General features: G+C 46.8%; 1 protein-coding gene across 2 annotated transcripts; it reads right to left on the bottom strand.

The window, feature by feature from the left end:
* Positions 1 to 91: 91 nt before the first annotated feature.
* LOXL3 (lysyl oxidase-like 3) lies at positions 92 to 18,863 on the bottom strand. Of its 2 annotated transcripts, XM_004691569.2 has the most exons (14): positions 18,808 to 18,863; positions 17,053 to 17,377; positions 14,337 to 14,500; positions 13,521 to 13,735; positions 2,920 to 3,139; positions 2,519 to 2,699; positions 2,230 to 2,384; positions 1,858 to 2,025; positions 1,565 to 1,727; positions 1,100 to 1,343; positions 885 to 1,000; positions 669 to 805; positions 449 to 560; positions 92 to 257 (listed from the first exon to the last, which is right to left on the bottom strand). In XM_004691569.2, exons 2-14 carry the CDS (start codon positions 17,363 to 17,365, stop codon positions 184 to 186), a joined length of 2,262 nt encoding a protein of 753 aa, XP_004691626.1. In that variant the 5' UTR covers positions 17,366 to 17,377; positions 18,808 to 18,863; the 3' UTR covers positions 92 to 183. The 2 variants fall into 2 exon arrangements, with proteins under 2 accessions (XP_004691626.1, XP_012586978.1); XM_012731524.1 differs by lacking the exons at positions 13,521 to 13,735; positions 14,337 to 14,500; positions 17,053 to 17,377; positions 18,808 to 18,863 and adding an exon at positions 5,879 to 6,657 and having other exon boundaries at positions 2,920 to 5,300.
* Between the last annotated feature and the right edge of the window lie 497 nt (positions 18,864 to 19,360).

Below are 19,360 nucleotides of genomic sequence, written 5' to 3' on the forward strand. Positions count from 1 at the left end.
TGGTGTGCTCTATTTGGTGCTGGGCCCAGGAGCACAGATCTCAGCTTGACAGTTCCACATCCATAGCACACATTTGCTTGGGCCTGCTGACATCGAGGGTTCCTTGGTAAGCTCCTGAGGTAATGCAGCCTCAGACCCCTGCCTTAGGGGCCAGTGGTGGTTTGCCGAGGAGGTGGTGGCACCTCAGACGATCTGATTGCTGGTCTGGCCAGGATAGCGCTCGAACCTTCTGTTGGCCTCTTCACTGAAGGCATCACCTATAAAGTGAATGGATGATTTGGGCTGGAAAACAGACCTATTGTAGAGAAGGGTGGGTAGATTAGAGAGGCTGGGAGGTGTGGAGGTGGCAGGAAGACACAGAAACAACTTAGGGAGAGAGAATAAAGGCCTTTGCCGCCTATTTCCCTTTTCCACCCATTCTCTCTGGGTTGCTTTTCCCACCAAGTACCAATGTGGCAGTTGTGCACCCAGATGCGATGTCCATCATATTTGCAGTTACATTTCATTGCATTATTTGTGAAGTCACTCTCCGCTACTTCGAAATTGGGGTTGATGACCACCTGTGAGTAGGAGAAAGGCAACTTAACTCAGCTGCGATTCTTAAATATAAAGATGTTTATAATAAACACTCCTCCCACTTGCCATCTAGAAATCCAGACTGTAAGCACCTGCAGAATATAGTTTCCTGGCTTCACATCTGTGATGTCGATCCATTGACAATCGATATCATGTCGGTAGAGATCCCAGCAACCCACGGTGATGCCCTGCTCTCCAAAGTTGGCACACTCATACCTCTTGGCGACTTCTGGAAGAATTGGAACATGTCAGTGTGAGGAAAGGCTGTGAGATAGAGATTCTGTAGTCCATGCTAGATCCCAACTCACCTTCCTGACACTCAGTATCTTCTAGACAGAAGCTAGCTTTGTGGCCCTCAGCTACCTTGGTGCCATTGGGGGTCAGGATATCATAGTGAGTGAAGATGTCCATACTGTGGTAATGCCTGTGGGAACAAAGGAACCCCTATTTCCTTCCTGGCCCCCAGTAACCTTGGCCCGTCTCTAGTGGCTTTACCTTTCTACCTGCTCCTCTACTGTCTCACCCATGACACTCATGCCACACCCAGGAGTGGCGCCCAGCCTTGGGCCTGAAGTCAGCTCTTCCCAGGTTGTGGATCTGGGAGGAGAATCGGAGCAGACGCCGATGGCCATAAGGCCAGTTGGCTGAGCGGGCCGAGCTGGCCAGGCAGTTCTCTTCTGCAGCACAATACAACATGTGTAGGGGCCGGTCCTCGATGTAGGCCGTCTCCTGTACCAATGCTGAGTGCAACAGCAGATCTGATGCAGCTGCACCGAGGAAGGAAGGAGAGTGGTAGAAGTTACTGTGGAGGAGTAAGAACAGATGAGGGTGCTTCCACCCCTTCTTCTCCACAAAGACAGTATGTGAGGCTGCTTTACTGTGTGTGTGTGTGGGGGGGGTTCCAATCAGATTATAGTTCCTTGTTTCCCAGCAAGGGGTGACCTTGAGTTTCCCCTCCCTGGCTTGTATCATCCTACCCTTCACTCACTTTCAGAGCAGATGACTCCAGCAGTGAAGCGGGCCTCTGTCCTCTTGCAGGCGATGTGGATGCCGTGATGAGCACATTGGTCCAGGGACAGCTCTGTCCCTGTGCAGCGCACTCCACTCATTACTACATCTGTTATGTTTCCAGAGTCCCAATACCAGGTCTCCTGGGGACATAGGTAGGTATTCTGTGAGGCCGCATCATCCAGCCTCCTATGCCAAAAAACTCATTTCCATAGTCCTCTGTCTCAGACACATGCTTGGGAAGTAACAGTCTTGGCTTCCCTCCCCACTCACCTGCAGGCCATGGTTTGCATAGCCCAGTCCAAGTTGCCTACAGGCTACCATGGCCTCCAGTGTCCCCCAGCCATCCCCACAGATGAGGCCCCAGCGAAGAGGCCCAGGTCCTCCTGTTTGCACCTCGACTCGCCCCTCATATCTGCTGCGGCCCCCACTGAGTCGGATCTGTAGTGACAGAATGGAAATGCTGGTAGAAGTCTGAGCTGGCATGTGGTTGACAGTGATTAAGGGGCACATAAAAGATGAGCAAGTGGTGGCATCAGGTGGGAGCTTCAAGATGGCAGGGGTCCTGGGGCATGGGCTAGGTGGTCATCAGACTGCAGAATGTTGTTAGGAGATACCTGAACCAAGGTGGAAAGCACGACTGACCTTTGTTTCTACCCCAGTGTAAGGCAGGTTGCATCGAACTCCCGCATCCTGGCTGTGGGAACAGTCCTCAGCTGTGATGTTCTTGTGGGGGCACCTCCAGAGGGAGGGTTCTTGTCCAGAGCATCGAACTTCACTCAGGTGGATGGCACCCATACCTAGGACCAGAGGTCAAGGATCAGGAGGTTGTAACTGGATCTTCATTGGCTGTCCAGGGATCTCCTTCCTAAGGAGTCTACTTCTCAGGAATATGTGCCTCCTCTTCCTCCCCTCTTCCTTCCATCATCCTTACCCTGGCCCATGCGGGCACCACTCAGTGCCTCTCGAGCGCTCCCAAAGCCCAGCTCCCGACACACCACACTGGCTGCCTGTAGGTCCCACTTGCGATCACAGACTGTGCCCCATGTGCCAGCCTTCAGGACTTCCACTCGGCCTTCTCCAGGATGGGACCCACCCTTTAGACGCACTCGGACCTATAGAGAGAGACACTGTGAACAGCACAGAGGACACAGCAAACCTGGGAGAGGAATCAGATTCTGATGGGAGGGAGGGGGTGTTCTCAGGTCACTGGCCCACCCCATACAAGGTTCTTCTCTGTCCTCAAAGGTCAGGGCTGTGTTTGATTTGGGGATGACTAGGCTAGGGGTTTCTCCACCTGGGGTGGGCAAAGTAATAGTCACTGTCTCAACACACCTCCCCCTGCGGCTTCGACTGTTGTTGCTTCTTCTGGCCACTGGATGCTGCGTAGAGAAGGCCTGGCACACAGCTCACCACCGCAGGGGCCCCCCCAGGGCACCTGGTGGTGTCATTGGCTCGATAGAACTCCAAGGAGCAGAGGGAGAGGTGGGCTTCCGTGCCCATGCATGCCACCCCATGCAGACCAAAGGAGTGTTGCTGCCGCTGGGCCAGCAACCTGGGGGGACAGGAGTGGGGTGCAGTAGGGTAAAACAATGCTCCTGCACCTTTGCCCACAACCCTCCTCCCAATCCATGCTTCCACCATCCCCCAAGCTTTCATGACCACTTATTCTTTCCTTTCCCTCTTTCTGCTGTTCCCTCTGAAGAGACAAAGGGAGTGATGAGTTTCCGAGCTGCAAGAGCAGCCTAGGTTACTCAGGTGGGGGCCCTTGGGGACCTTCTGCAGCAGAAGAGCCTTGAGGGAAGGATGGCTAGTCTTGACTTGCCTGACAGAAACCTTACTCCACATGGTTTCAGGCTGCTGGCCCTAATGGAGGCTGAGGCTGACGCTGCTGTGCAAAGAGAACGGGAAGCCAGGGTGCCCCAGTGGAAGAGATGGGCGGGAGGGAGTGGCTGACACAAACAGGAAGTTTGAATAGCCAGTGTGAGCAGATCCTTCTGTTATGCTGAGACTGAAATAGCTGATGAGTCAGGATACAAAGGCATAAGATGGTCTCCTGGGTCTGAGTGGCTTCTCAGAGTACATTATGCAGTTACGAAAAAAACAGACTAGATGGTGGACGCAGGAAAGATTGGAACTGGCATATGCAAGAATGAAGATGTATCAACACAAGAGAGACAAATATTAGAAGGACCTTGTGACCAGACACATAGCATGAATATGAACACCAGAATGCTATCCCCAGACCTAAGATGAGCCAGTCTTGAATGAGGTAGTCCATGCTTCTGTGATTTTAAATGTAACAGAACATTCTGGTCTCTCCAACAGAAATATGAGACTAAAGTAGAGATGTTAAAGCTTGGAAACACTGCAGAGAGATGCCTGAGAGAATGAGAATTTGTTTACTGACACCAACAGAATGAGCAGTTGCAGGAAGCTTTGTGAAGAGAGGAGTACCTCCTTTCCAGAACCGCTGATTTGAGTCCAAAGAGAAGGGAACCCGATGAGGCTGGTTTGGTGGTAGATTATTGGAGTAATGTGCCTTGTCACTTAATGTCAGATGAGGGAAGGAACAGATGATGTGAAGCCATTGAGTAGGAAGACAGAAGTTAGGAACAAAACAAAGCCTGGAGACATTACAGAATACCTTTAGAAGTTCAGGGTAAGTGGATTCTGAAGTTCAAAGAGATCAGGTACTCTCCCAAAGTCCTGTTTGGCTGAAAATAAAAGTTAAAGAGGCCATGGCAGGAAAGACATCTCTCTCCTCAACTCCTTCCTCCCTTTTCCCCATAACTAATAGTGTAAAAAATGACAGCATGCACTTTAATGTGGAGCCAGAGTATGGCCATGTTGGACAAAGATGACCCCAAACCAGAGGGGCTCAACAACACCCTCAAATTCTAAGCAACTTGGAAGCCACAGAGGAGGGCTTGGGAATTAAGGGATACCAAGGGGGATCACTGGGTGATCCCTGAATGTGCTGAAGAGAGGAGGGGACAATGAAAGGGATGATTTCTCTGTATCTCAACTCAGGGAGATTTTGCATATGCATATGACCTTTGAAAGTGAGACTGATCAGAAGTGAGGTTGATCATGGGATTGGAAGCTTCCCTTGGGTTCCAAAAGAACCCAGGAGGAAAATTATGGAAGACTATCTGTTACTGGGCCAGACTGTCTATGTGAATCCATCCCTGGTAAAGGTTCCAGAGAAGACCTGGAGTCTCAACTCAAAGCAGGTAGCATTTAAAAATATTAATCAGGTGAAGTAGAATGGGGATACCGATCTCTTAGGCAGACTTCTCAGGGGAGAAGTGTGTCTGAAGGAAAAAAAGTGTCAGAGTATCTGATCTACAAGGATTGACTGGGTGCAGGGGAGATAAGCCTGTGGAATAAGGGTAATCAGTAGATAAACATTGAGACTTTTAACAAATCTGGGGATGAGCACAATTCCAACATAAAGGCATAATTTCAACAGAGACCAACATAAGGGCCATCTTTATGTGTTAGTGATTCATCTAGAAGGTGATTTGTAATTGCTGCTGCTGCTCCTTCACCTTTTCAGGGCCTCTTTTGAACCCTTCCTGACCACAGCCCACTTCCCCCAACTCGTCACTAGAAGCTCCCACTCTTCTCCACCCAACTTCAACTATATTTACCTCTTGATTGGCCCCCTGCCCATTCGGGGTTTGGGTATGACTTTAAGTTTGGTGATTGGTCTGAAAAAAGGAGAAAGAAGTTAGTGGAGATAGTGGTTAGATATGTGGTCCAGAAAAGGTAAAGGGTCTTTTTTTTTTTCCTGTTTCATGCAGAATGTAGGAAGGGTCAGATTTTCCAACTGTACTGCTGCAGATAACCCAGTTACATTTTAGGAATGCATGCTGCACAGTGATGAGAAATCTGATTATATCAACCAAAGGAGAAGTAAGTGCAAAGGTGATGGGAGGAGAGAGGATGGGAATGTGGGTAAATCAAGGTAGGTGAGGTGCAGGGGAAGGGAAGAAGCATTGCAGGTTGGAGTCAGAGCTGGGGGTGGGGGCAGGAAGAAAGGAAGAATAAGGAATTGGAGGCTTCTCAGCCATTCCTAGAATATTCTTCCTTGTGCTCCTTGAGATCAAAGCTTGCTCTACCCCATGCCTGCATCCCCTCCCTTCCAGCCTGGAACAGTCATTTCCAGTCACATCCCTAATTCACGAGGTTGGGTTCTGGGATGGATATGGATAGGCTTCCTTCCATCCATCCACCTCCTGGGGCCACAGGGGTCAAGCAGGAGGTCCCGGGGCTCTTGCCCCATTACCTTCCAAGGGACTTGGGGCGTTGGGCCGATGCTTTGGCCGCTCGCTTCCTCAACTTTCTGTGAGGATAAGACAACAGCAGAGTCAGGATCAGTCTAAAACCAAGTGGGAAAGACTGATGCAGATGGAACAAGAGCAAAATTTCCACTCCTAACAGTTGAAGGGTTCCTAATGGGAGGGTGTTCTAAAAGCAGCTAGTTCTAAGGCTCTGGCCTTCACAGCTGTTTAGTCTCATGAGTAATTCACCAGGTGGGCACGCAGTAGTGAAGGTCATAGGACCCATAGAAACTAGGCTAACACAGATGGAGAATAAAGACTCAGTTGTCCAAAGGAGGGTTCATCTAAACCTGAGAGAAGGATTAGGAGAAGTGTAGGTAGGAGGGTGTTAGGATTGTTAGAACCACCAGACTGACCAGTCTAGGAGAGAGAACTGTCTTGGTCTGGTCTTTTTTATTTTTATGCTCTCTGGGTTTTGGCATTTTCAGGCCCGAGACCAGGGACCAGGGCCACAGAGCCAGGGATGATACCCAGGACGTTTACTTGGGATGACTGGGGTGCAAAGCCGAGGCAGATCAGGATGAGAGTACCCTTTTTGCCCAAGTCCCATATGCTGTGGTTATTCACAAACTGAGCTCATCTCCCAAACTTACTCCAGGAGAATAAGTTCTAAAAATAAAATTTAAAACCTTATTTCTTTTTAATTGGCTTGAATGTTTGAGCTATTTCATTCTTTAAGAAGCCAGCTTAAACATAATGCCTGAGGCCCTCCCTGGTGCTGCAGCAGGTTTAAGCACAGCACTGGGAAGCTGAGCCACTTCAGCATGTTTGATCCCTGCCTGCCCCGGAGGTGACCCACATGGTGCCGCAGACCTCTCCTGAGCCGCCCGCTGCTCCCCTCAGCAGTGTACTTTGTCAGTCTGCCTGTTCTGCTCCCTACTCTGTCTCTGGTGAGTCCTCTCACCATCCCTGCACCTCTGGCTTGTATCCCAGTTCTGTATGCATAAATAAACAAATCTTAAAAAAAAAAACCAACACTGCCTGAAAATAGACCTGTTACTCCTTTCATTTACCATTTGATTTTTTTTTTAAGGTTTATTTATTTATGGATACAGAGCTGGGTACAGGCCAGAGGTGCAGGGACGGTGAGAGGATTCACTAGAGACAGAGTAGGGAGCAGAACAGGCAGATAGATGAGGTACATTGCTGAGGGGAGCAGCAGGTCAGGAGAGATCTGCAGCGGCATGTGGATCACCTCCGGACCTCAGGGGCAGGCAGGGATGAACTCAATGCGGAAGTGGCTTTAGCTTCTTAGTGCATTCCTTTAACCCGCTGTGCTACCAGGGAGGGCCCCACCATTTGATTTTAAAGACTAACTTTGACCTCTCTCTCATGTCCAGCTACATATAGATGAATGCAGGTCTGCTCTGTTCATATAAATGTATGGAATCCCCTGTTATCTCAGTTATCCTCCCTTGAACAAATTTCTACTCTGTCGTTTCTCTCAAGGAATCACACTTGGATGATATATTGTATACAGATACACCAGGAATTTAACAGGGCTGATGCTATTTGGCATGTCCTTCCCTGGCTTCTTCCTCAGGATGTATTTAGTTAGTCTTTATATCAAAACATCCAGCATGTCCAACATTCCTAACAAAGAATCTGTGGTAACTCTCAGTTTCCTCCCCTAAGGCATTACGAAGAGTTTAAGACTTTTCATCTTATAAATATGGTATAAACTTTGTCTTCATATGTATTTTTCTCAAACATGTCTAAAATGAATAGAATTGGCACCTTCTTTCAACAGTAATCCAGAGAGTTCACCTTGATCTACAATCCAGAGTAGTATTCAGAAAAACGCAGAACTTTCATGAATTTTGAAGTGTCTATTTCCTAAGTTATTTAAGGACCTTTTAGGTCTTTATGTTTTATATGGTATAGTGTAGGCAATATTATGAAACTTTTTTTTGTCTTGATTTCCGTTTTTTAATTCACAAATGTGCTTATTCCCCTACCACTTGTTTCTTTAGCCATCAAACATGGAAACCTACCTACATGTGCACCACACTTCTCATTTCAACCATCTCTCTTCTCTAAGGCCACTACCCTGAATGTTCTGGAATTCTGCCCCTTTGGTCCTTTCCTCCTCCGTTGAGAACTAGCACAGCTTCTCCTCAGTTGAATCTTTTAAACACTCAAATCTCCACCTGCCCTCCCATATGTTGATACATAACCTTAAGCCCACTGAAAAAAATTTCAAGAGTTGTCAATACTATCTTCATCTGTTGTCTTCCCTTAATTCATGCCTTTCTGGTTTCCCCACCTACCACTCACACAGTGATTTGGCAGACACTTCTCAGTCTTCACCTCAATGACCTCTTGGCAGCACCTAATGCTACTCTTCTCTCTCCCTCCTTGGTTCTGCTAACACTGCTGGCCTAATTTCCTTGTTCTGGTTCTTTCTTGGCCTCTTTTCAAGCTCTGTCTTTACTTAATCATTTAAATTTTTGGAGCTCTGTCTTAAGCATTCTTTTTTCTCAGTATTTTCTCTATAAGTTTTCATCCAACTTAACTCAGTCAACCTTGTATATTCCATTGCCCTCTTGGTGTTCCTACTTAGATATCTTAAATATAATGTAAACACAGAACCCCAAATCTTAATTTTCTATGCAAAATCTACTCCAGAAACCTGAGTCATCCATGTCCTTTTTTTTTGTCGTTTAGTACCCAAAGTTATCCATAAGTAAATCTTGTTAGTATTACTTCCTAAATCTCTTCAGTCCCTCTATTATAGCTCTTCTCCAAAGCATTCTCAGAAATGCAGTCAAAATGATCTTTGGGAGCCACAAAAGAGATCATGTCCTCTCACAGTCCTCCTTATTAAAAGACTTCAGTAAGTTGCCCACTACTTTTATCATAAAAACCCACCTCTTTACCATAGCCAATAGGTCTTTACAACCTGGTGCCTGACCTTTCTCATCATCTCTGTACTCTCAGCACCTTGCTCAGTGCTTGGCAAATGGCAGGAGTTCAATAAATATCTGTCAAAATGAAATGAACTAAGAGTGGCTTCTTAAACAGCACTTAAGCGCTTAGAACATAATTTTCTTTGCTTGCAAAAGAATAGTAAAGTAAATGGTTCAATTACCTGTACATCCCATTCCTCTTCTAAATTCTACAACTTTGACATGTTCTAGGGCAGAACCAAACCAAATTTTAAAACAACAAATGCATCACATTCTGACTTTTCTATTCCCTAAGTCATATTTCCTAAAGCTAGCAGGTATGTCTTCTTTTCTAAGAAAAGCAGACTTGTTTCTAACTATCTTGCCTTTATAATTACATTTTCTGTAAGAATGCTTCTGTTTGAATTGACCTGTTAAAGATCTTTAACCATCCCCACTGAATCTTCCAGGACTCCAGTAATCATCTATAATTCATACAGTTCCTTCTCCAGACTTCATATCTCTGACTCAGTCAGACATTCCAATATGTACACAACATTCCTGATCTCTGAAAATACATCAGCTTGCAAATTCCTACAGGCAATTTCTGGGTCTCAAACTTCCTAAGAATAGCCCACTTCTAAGCTAGTTCATACTAACTTGAAACCCAGAGATGCTGATGGCACCATCCTTCTCTTGAGCAGCTTGCGTATCACTCCAGGTATCTCTTATTTTCTATCAATACATTCGACCTATCATCCATGCATGCATCTGTTGCTTCATGTCCATCTGTTGTTACCCCCTTGTTAGTTCCATGCTTAGCACAAACTTCTAACTAGTTTACTATATCTTGAATTCCCTCTTCCATTCACTACTATCTAACAAATTTTCAAAACCACTGGCCATATTTTACCATTATCCCATATACATTTTTTCATTTTTAATCTTTCCCATAAGATAAAGGTCAAATTCTCCAGTCTGGCATTAAAAGTGTTCCATTTTTCTAACTAGCCTTTATCCATTCAGATCTGTCTTCAACCCTTTCTCAGGAAAAAACCTCTCTACTCAGTTGTCTTCCAGATATGTGCTGTTCACCTCTGTTGTGGTCCACAGTGATCACAGGTTGTTACACCCAGTGTTGGCCTCGTGTTTCAGACCCACTGGCAGCACTCTGGTGGCTCTTCTTCTTTAAGCACTTTACTTGGCTTCCAGAACATTGACATTCTCCTGATTTTATTCTTATCTGAGTTCACTGTTTGTATTTGGCTTTATCTTCCTTACCTCATAATGTTTAAGCTTCCCAAGGTACAGTCCCTAGACCTATTTTTAAATAAAATTTACACTCATTCCCTTGGTGGTGATGTCTGGTTTTGGGACTTTAAATACTTTCATTCAATGGAAATCTAGAGTTAGATAACTGACTGCCTTTTTGTTATGTACATAACTGTGTCTTTAAAAGCCACAAATTAAGAGATCCAAAAACAAGTTCAAAATGTACGGATACCTCTAACCCCACACAAAATATGTTTCACTCAGTTTTCCTTATCAAATGAAACAAACTCCCACCTGCGGCTCTAAGAAGAGACCTTGGAGTAATCCTTTACTCACCTCACATGCCACACTGAATCTATAAGCAAATCTTGTCAGCTCTACTTTTTTTATTATAATCAGAATTTGATAATTTTTCACTACTTTCACTGATCACCATCACCTTTCACTTTCTATACTTAGCTTTCAGGAAACAGTAACCTAGTTATTCTCCCGGCCTCCTTTTCTAAAAAAAATTAAAAACAATTGTTTAGCAAGGTAATGTTGTTTGTAACACTACATATGTTTTAGTGGGATAGGTTAATGGGTGTGACTCTCCACACAAATGTATGTGCTTCCTTGATTCTACTGCCTCCCCTGTAGTCTAGTTTTAACAAAGCTATACTTTAAAAATGGAAGTCATTATGTCACAACTTTGCTCAAAATGTTATTTCACACAGAGTAAAAACTAAAGTCTTTCCAACAGGCCTATATGATCTTGTTCCTTATCCTTTCCCTATCTCCAGCTATATCACATCTTTTATCATTTTTTCCCTTGTTCATCCAGTTCCAACCCCAGTGGCTTCCTACACCATTCCAAGATGCGTCTTCTCTTCCCTGCCTATCTCCTTTATCTTTTCAGTTATGATGCCTCTTACTGGAAATGCTTCTCTAGATTTCTGCATAGTTGTGGATTCACCTCCTTTAAATCCCTTTTCAAATAATACCTTCTCAAAAAGCCCTTCTCGAGCTACTGCCTTTAAAGGTGCAATTCCATTCCAATTTCTTAGCCTGTTCTCTGCTTTATTTTTATTCATTTCATTTTTTTGGGCATTCTTTTTTTTTTTTTTAAGATTTATTTATTTATGCATACAGAACTGGGGTACAGGCCAGAGATGCGGAGGGTGAGAGGCTTCACCAGAGACAGAGTGGGGAACAGAACAGGCAGATCAACAAAGTACACTGCTGAGGGGAGCAGGGCGGGTCAGGAGAGGTCTGCCACGCCATGTGGTCACCTCTGGAGCAGGCGGGAATCGAACTCATGCGGAAGCGGCTTTAAATTCTCAGTGCTGTGCTTTAACCCGCTGCGCCACCAGGGAGGGCCATTTTTGGGCATTCTTAACGTTTTATAATTTTACTTTCTGATTCCTCCCTAGCCCATGGGATCAAGGATTTTTGTCTGTTTTGTTCATTGTTGGATTGCTAGTGTCTACAACAGTCCCTGACACACAGTTGGCACTAAATAAACAAATATGGTAGGAATCTTTACATCTCTGTTCCTGCTATCCTCTGCGCTTGGAATGCCTGCTATTTAAAGCCTACTTACTAATCTTTCATAGTCTGGTGTTGGATTAGGAAAGGCAAAGAACAAGCACAGAGAAAGAAACATAGCTCCAAGATAGAAAACAGTAAAGGAGTACAGCATATTACTGCTTTAAAGTATCCGAGTCCATAGAGCAGATAAAGTCTTAGGGCTCAGAGAAATCTCAGATATGTTCAGAGCCAAGGCAAGGGAAATGTGAGCAAGTATGGAAAAGATGGAGATCAGATAGTGTACTAAATTTCAAAAAGAAAGAAAGGGTCCCCTCAATGTACAGATAATTAATATTGTAGAATAAGTGATTAAGTAGGAAGTTGATGAATATTTAGAAGAAAAAAGAGAACTAAAATATTAAAAATAAACGTTATCAGTAAACACTAGCTCAGACAAAACACCACCATTTCCTTTTTTGGATAAGACTGCTGCCTACAGAATAGCAGAGAACACAGTATATCTGAATTTTAGCAGAGACTAAGAAAATCTCCCACTGTTTTATTGTAGATAAGATGGTGAAATATAGCTACCACATTATAATGTTCGGTTTGTTCACTATTGGTTGGAAAAAACATTTCACAACTAATTATTAAAGGCTTGATATAAAATGAACTTTTTCTAAGACGAGTTAGACTTTGGTTTTAAAACATTTCAACTATTTTATCAGTCACTCTGATAAACCCAGAAACATAACTATCACATCTGTTGAGCAGAGGAGGCTGGGAGGGACCACAGATGGAAATATTGTTAATATTCAAGATATCATTAGAAATCCATGACTTCTTAATGACGCATCACAACTAACTTAACAAGGTATACTCCACACTGATCTAGGTTCAAATAGGCCGCTATAGCAGTATCAAGGAAAATGGAAGACCTGAGCTGGTTTCGGGTGATTACAAATTCGGTATAAGCAGTGGGAAACTGCCTCAACAAACATACGATGCAAAATCTAGGCACGCTGAATTTAGTCACAGTCAAACATTTCTACTATACCCTGTGCTGACCCAGACATATGTGAAGTAGTGTTTTCAGTGGAAGGTCGCCTGGATGTCAAGCGGTCTTTCCGTAAAACTGATCTGAGGAAGAGCTAAAGAAAATCAGCATTTTTAGCCTGCAAAACAGAGTATAGGAGGGACTATAAAGATTTCCAAATATTTCCAAGCCCTCAACGTCTGTTTCTCAAAATGACTAAATCAGGAACGCCAAAGAAGCCAGATGCTGTAAGCACACAGCAGCAGCGCTCACCAGTGGGATTGGCTATTCTGGAAGCCGGCACCTACGGTCGCGCTTTCGGGCAGGGGGGGAGGCCTGCGCCTCAGGCCAAGGATATCCCGGAACGCTTGCTCGGAGCTCTGAGACAGCCGTAACCCTGACGCGGGGCGGCCGGGGCGGAGCGCAGCGCCGGACACACCCAGGCGCCGCCCCCGCAGTCCCCTCCAGAACTCGCGCCGCGGGGACTGAGAGGGCGCCCAGGCCGTAGCAGCTCGCCGAACCTCTGGCCGCGGGGCGTGGCTCCGCGGAGCACGGCTGTCTCCCGGGGCCGGGGACTCTGCCACCGGGCCGAAGGCGTCACCTGTCACCCGCACCCAGCGCATCCCGCTGCCACCTGCCCTCGGCGCCAGACCCCAAAGGGCTCCGTCTCACTGGCCCCACCACAGACCCACTTGGGGGAGCCCTCACAGTCCTACGAGATTTCTCAGCTCCATTTCCTCAGTGGCCTCATATTTCCCCACTATTCCAAGAGCCTTGGACTCCCCCAGTGCCCCGGACCCTCTCAGAGGGTCTTGCAACACCATTGTTTAGTGAGCAGACCTCAGGCCCAGTCTGCTTCATTCAGCGCCCACATCCCTTCACCTGTAGAAGGCCGTGTTGACCCTCTTTTCGCTGGGGAAGCCCAGCATCCCGCAGACCACGTGGCTGTTATGGGAGCTCCAGCCTTTGTCACACACTTGTGACCAGCCATCGGGAAGTCTGACTTCGACCAGTCCTTCAGTCACAGGCAGGGGTCTCCGGCCACGCCCAACAGCAGGTCTAAGTCGCACCTCCTCTACTTGCAGGTGATGCTCTACCTGGGGATGGGACCACAAAGCAGAGGAAGGAGTCTCAGTAGCATCTTTTACATGTCCTTGCCACCTTAAGAAACCCTGATTGTGTTCTGCTATAAATCCAGTAGCAGGATGGGGCTGAGATAGCTGAGTGTGCCTGAGCCCAGTGGTATCTCAGTTGGGGGATGGGTGGGTTCTCCCCACAGCCAGGAGAGCAAAGGCCATGGTGTGCTCTGAGAAATGATCAAAGGTGCTAAAGAAGTTGAGGGAGGAGCCAGCAACTCTACCTGGAGTACACAGGAACACTACATAGAAGAGGTATTGAAGGAGGAGGGGAAAGAAGGCAGGTGTTTCAGCAGAACAGGTGGGAGAGTTGCTGAAGAATTCTCCCTGGGAGAATGAAGCTGAAGGATTTATGCCAGGTTTAATAGACTGAATGCTAGTGCTAGAACAGACCTGGACTTTACAGTACGCGTCATACGCCTCCTCCCCCCAGCCTCCCATCAATCCTTATTCTCCCATGGGGCATATGATCCCTTCCTGCTAGTATCTCTTACTACATATAACCACCCCCCACTCTGCTCTGGTCATCCTGGGTGATTGTGTGTTTGTGTGTACCGCAGACCTCAATGACATTGGAGTCCGAGAATCCTGGGAGGCGCTGGTTCTTGCAGATAACCCCAGCATCCTCATCATGAGTACAGTCACTGTTCCCCCAGCCCCGGGAGGCACATTCAGTTACACTCTGCTCAGTCCCACTGCAGCTCAGGTTGTCCAGCCAGATGCGGCCTGTGGAGATGGGAAATGAGGAGACAGAGAGGCTTGGGAAAGTAGGTTGAGGGAGTAATGGGAATGTTGGGGGTAGTGAGCAGGGAGACCTCACATCTGGTCATGATGATCTAATTTTTCTGGTAAGAAAATGGGTGGGGAATGGACAGGGACCCTGGAAGGCAATAGGAAGTGGGACACAGGATGGATGGAGGTCGGTGATAGGGTGAATAAAAAACAAAGCATCAACACTGATCAGTTTTAACCCATTCCACGATAGCTGTACTTCATTAAGATCCTGTTGTGTTTAAGGCCTACATATGTGATCATTCTAGGGCAGAGCTGCCAGCAGATATTATCACTATTTCATATAAAGAAGCTGGAGTTCAGAGACATTAGGTAACCTACCTAAGAACACACAGCCCATACATGGGGCATCAGGGGTTTGAGCCACTTTTGAGATTTAGAAATACAAGATCCTTTCACCTCAGTTTCATCTTCTGGTTGTACCTGCTCTTTCTGCTATTTTGTCTAGGTCTTCTTCCCACCTGGGCCATAATGAAATGTCACTGAATTCCCCTCAGAATTGGGTGGGCCCTCAAAATTCATTTGTCTCAGCCAAAGTACAGGGACCCTTCATGAATATACTGCAAGAAGGCAGCTTCTGTTGGTTCACCTACCTTCTGACTCACCAGGCTGCTAGGTCCATCAAAATTCTTGTGGCCCTTTCTAACTTTCATCTGCTAGGTCTGATTCAGTCTTTTGATGCCATCCAGAAAAATCCTTTAGCTGCATGTCTATCCTCACATTTGGAGGAAACCATCATGTGATTGCTGTGCAAGCCTTTTTCTTTTCCAAAGGAACATCCTTGATTTCTTCAGCAACTCCTCCTTGAAACTTATCTCCTGTAGGTCTCCCTGGTGGCCTAGGGGTTAAGTCTCAAAGCTATCACCTCTATGACCCTGAACTTGATCCCAGACCAGGGAGCAACAGTCCTCTCCTGTCTTGCCCTCTGCTCCCCTCAGTAGTGTATTTCAGTCAATCTGCCAATTCTGCTCCCTACTCTACCTCTGGTGAATCCCCTCACCATGACCCCCACCCCATACCTCTGGCCTACACCCCAGCTCTTGTATGCATAAATAAAAAAATAAATCTTTAAATAAATAAAAAAAAACCCAACAACTTATCTTCCAGTCTTTCATATGTAGGTATCACTCTTCTAAAAGTATTTTCACGTTCATGGGCTAAAATATAGCATATACAAGTGCCATTTTATTCCTGAAGTTCTCACCAGTGGGAATTGAGGGATCAGCTGCAGACTATACCCGCTATTGGCTATCAACCCCACTGTGTGCTCTCACAGTGCAAGGACCCCCAGGTCTGAGAACTGCTCCAAAACACCACTGGAATCCACATTTATACTTGGCCTACACAATAGAATACTACTCAGCAATCAAAAAAGAAAACCTCATGCCTTTCACAGCAACATGGATGGAGCTAGAGGGGATCCTGCTCAGTGAAATAAATCAGAAGGAAAAAGAAAGATATCGGATGGTTTCACTTACAGGAGGAATATAGGGGAACCAAATAAGACATAGGGGAACAATAATAACAATACAAAATAAAAAAAAAATAAACAATTATAAACCAGAGATATCCTATAAGGGAGGGGGAGGGACCTGAGGGAAGAAGAGAGGAGCACAGGGGACTGTGGTGGTGGTACATGGGTGAATTGGGGTCTACATCTGCGGGGGGAGTAGACATTGTATTACAGTTAAAATGAACAATAATGTAAATATATAAATAAAAAAAATAAAATAAATATACTTGGCCTAGACTTTGTACTTGCATTCAGTCAGTTCTAGTTTGTTGCTTTTACCTCTGGCCTATAACCTGATTTTGTCATGTGTAGTATCTGAGCTCCCTTCTGGCATCAGGACTCTAGACATCATGTACCTGCTCTTAGCTCCCATGAAAGCAACTATATTTATTCATTTATAAATATTTTACTTTTTAAATTTATGTATACAAGAACTAGGGTACAGGCCAGAGGTGTATGTGTGAGGGGGGTGAGAATATTCACCAGAGACAGAATAGGGAGTAGAACAGGCATTCTACTGAAATACACTGGTAAGGGAGCAGCAGGTGAGACAGGAGAGATCTGCTGCGCCATGTGGATCATCTCCCTGGTCTGGAGTTGGAATAGAACTCATGCTGCAGTAGCTGCCAACAGTCAACTATGCTGTGCTTTAACCCCTTGTGCCACCAGGGAGGGCCCCAGCAGCTATATTTAAATTGTACATGGCTTACCGGTATCAGGGATACCTTTGCACATGGCTTTGTAATCATGTTGTATCAGAAAGCAAATTAGAAATCATATGATCATTTTGTACGTGGGGCACCTGAGATTCAGAGAAGACATTAGCAGCCTAAAGTCACACAGCTCTGTGACTTATATTGATTAGTTTGTCACCTATGAGTTTGGTGTCCTGTGTTCCTGTGGCTGTGTCATCCTGATTTTCCTCTTCCCTGAACACAGGCAATACCGAAGCTATGTCTGGCGCACTGCTCACCTGTTCCAGGGCCATATTTGGCACTGTGGGTCCAGCCTGTTGCCTCCGTAAAGCCCAGTTCCCGACAGAGGACATGGGCAGCCTGAAGCGTGAAGTCATCATCACATATGGTGCCCCATTCACCAGCTCTTTGTATCTCTACTCGGCCCTCAAAGGGCTTTCTGGGAAAACCGGCCAGCCTGAATCGCAGCCCCTGGCTCCCGGCCTTCTTCTCTGGGGCTGTGGATGGGGATGGAGATCCCATACAGGAGCAGCACAGCAGGAACAGCAGCAGCCCCAGTGGGCTCCACTGCCAGGGACTGACAGGTCGCATGGCAGGGAAGGTCTGCCAGAGAAAATGTGCGAGAGAAACTTAGATTGAGCCAGGCCCAGAGCCAGAGCTCATGAGAGGAAAAATGACAGCAAGATCAGAACAGACAGTACAAGAGACCCATCTAGGGACTAAGAGACAGCAAGGAGAAACACACTAAATTAAGAGCAGAAACAGAGTCAAAGAAGCACAAACTGAGAGACCCAGAGTTGGGAAAAGAGTGAGGGTGGGAGGAAGAGACAGGGAAGGAGAGGGGAGGAAAGGAGAAGGGTTGAGAGAAGAGAAGAGATGCACCAATTAATTCTCCCTTTTGCAAAAGAAAATCCCGTTAGTTGTTATAAAGCATAAGGTTTTTCTTAGTTTTGAGACCATAACTGCCATCACCCCTACTCACCAGTCTAAGAGACCCAGAAATCAAAAGGCAGTGATTGGAGACCAAGAATCAAAAAATGGTCAAGATAAATAGATAAGAAATAGAGAAAGAGACACTTACAGAGAAAGACCCAGACAGACAGGATGTGAGAGGAAGGAAAACTGTGGGAAGGAGAGAAAGCCAAACAGAAAGACAGCACAGAGAAATACAGTGGTCAAAAATGGATAGAAGGTGAGGGAGAGAACCAGATGCACAAAATCGAGGAATAATAGAGAAGAACAATAGGTGAGGGAGAGTGGGTTGGACAGAAGCCAAGAAACACAGTCCAAAGGAACCCAGATGACCCTATTCACTCAGTCACATAGATGACTGCTACTGACTGGAGAGAGGCCTAGGAGATCCTGGATCTCAGGTCACCTTAACGAAAGCCAAGCTTATCTGGGCAGATTCTGAGGCAGAGAGGGCAGAGATTGGAATGCAAGGAGAAGGGGTGCACAGCTAGCCAGCACTAAGGCTGTCACATGTCTACAGGCGCAAGGGGCCCAGGCCTCAGGCCAGGATGGTGGTAGTGGGGGAAGTGGGATTATCCAAGCCTCCTGCCAACATCACCATTGCTATCATGGAGCAATGGGAAGGGAGGCCAGGCTTCCTACTGGCCCCTCAACAAGGCCTTCCCACACTCTGGGACTGAGAACAGCCACTCTATCGTGAGGGGTCTGTCCCCCAAAACATGCTTCCCCCAAGTTTTATAAACAACACTAAAGAAAAGGTTTCTTCTGGAGACAGTAAGAATTGGGGGCCCAAGGGTGGGGCCTCACAGAAGGGCCCCCAGGCTTTGGGATTCCCGGCTGCCCTATTTGGAACACTCTCCCACAAATATCTGTCCCCTCTCCCACAAATATCTGTCCCCTCTACACGCGTTTCATATCTCACTCTTCTTTGACAATAATAAAACCGCAGTTGGTAGGCTTCCCCTCGACTCCCTCTCACATCACCCCTTTTCCCTGGTCCCTCCACCATCCTCAACATCCACAACTTCCCTTCCCGCAGGCGGCAGCGTGACTCTCCCTACCTTTGGCTGAGCGGTGCCCTAAAGGCTGGGAGAAAAGTCTTGCTCTTGGAGAACAGTCTTAGGACTTCCAAAAAAAAAAGTGCTCGGCCAAGGGAGACTGGAGCCCCCTCTCTCCCCCCTCTCCTTTCGTCCCTCCCACGTCCTCCGGAGCCCTCCCACATTCCGCCTTCTCCTTGGATTCTAGCCGGGCCAGTTCCCTCCTCTTCTCTAGGTCCTCCCCTCCCCCGGGGAGCTGGCCACAGCCGCCCCCCTTCTCTCCTCCCTACTCCACCCCCAGCACAGCCAGCCAGACTCAATGAAGCTTTCTTTCCCCGCCGACTGCAGACCGCGCAGCTGCGACCAGGGCCCACAAGAAGCCCTGGGGCCGACGACCGGCCCCGGTGGCAGCCCCTGCGGCGGCAGGAGGCCGCGGCTCGTCCCCGGACTCCGGGAAGACTTTCAGTTCCCAGCCCCCACCCTGTCCCCTGCTCGGTGGAGAGTAAACAGTCCTTAGGGCCGGGGGCGGGCCCAGTTTGGGGAACTGAGGCCCTGAGCGCCCACGTGGCCCCTCTGG

This window comes from Condylura cristata, unplaced genomic scaffold, assembly GCF_000260355.1.
Source record: "Condylura cristata isolate star-nosed mole 26May11 unplaced genomic scaffold, ConCri1.0 scaffold00031, whole genome shotgun sequence".
NCBI classification, from domain to species: Eukaryota; Metazoa; Chordata; class Mammalia; order Eulipotyphla; family Talpidae; genus Condylura; species Condylura cristata.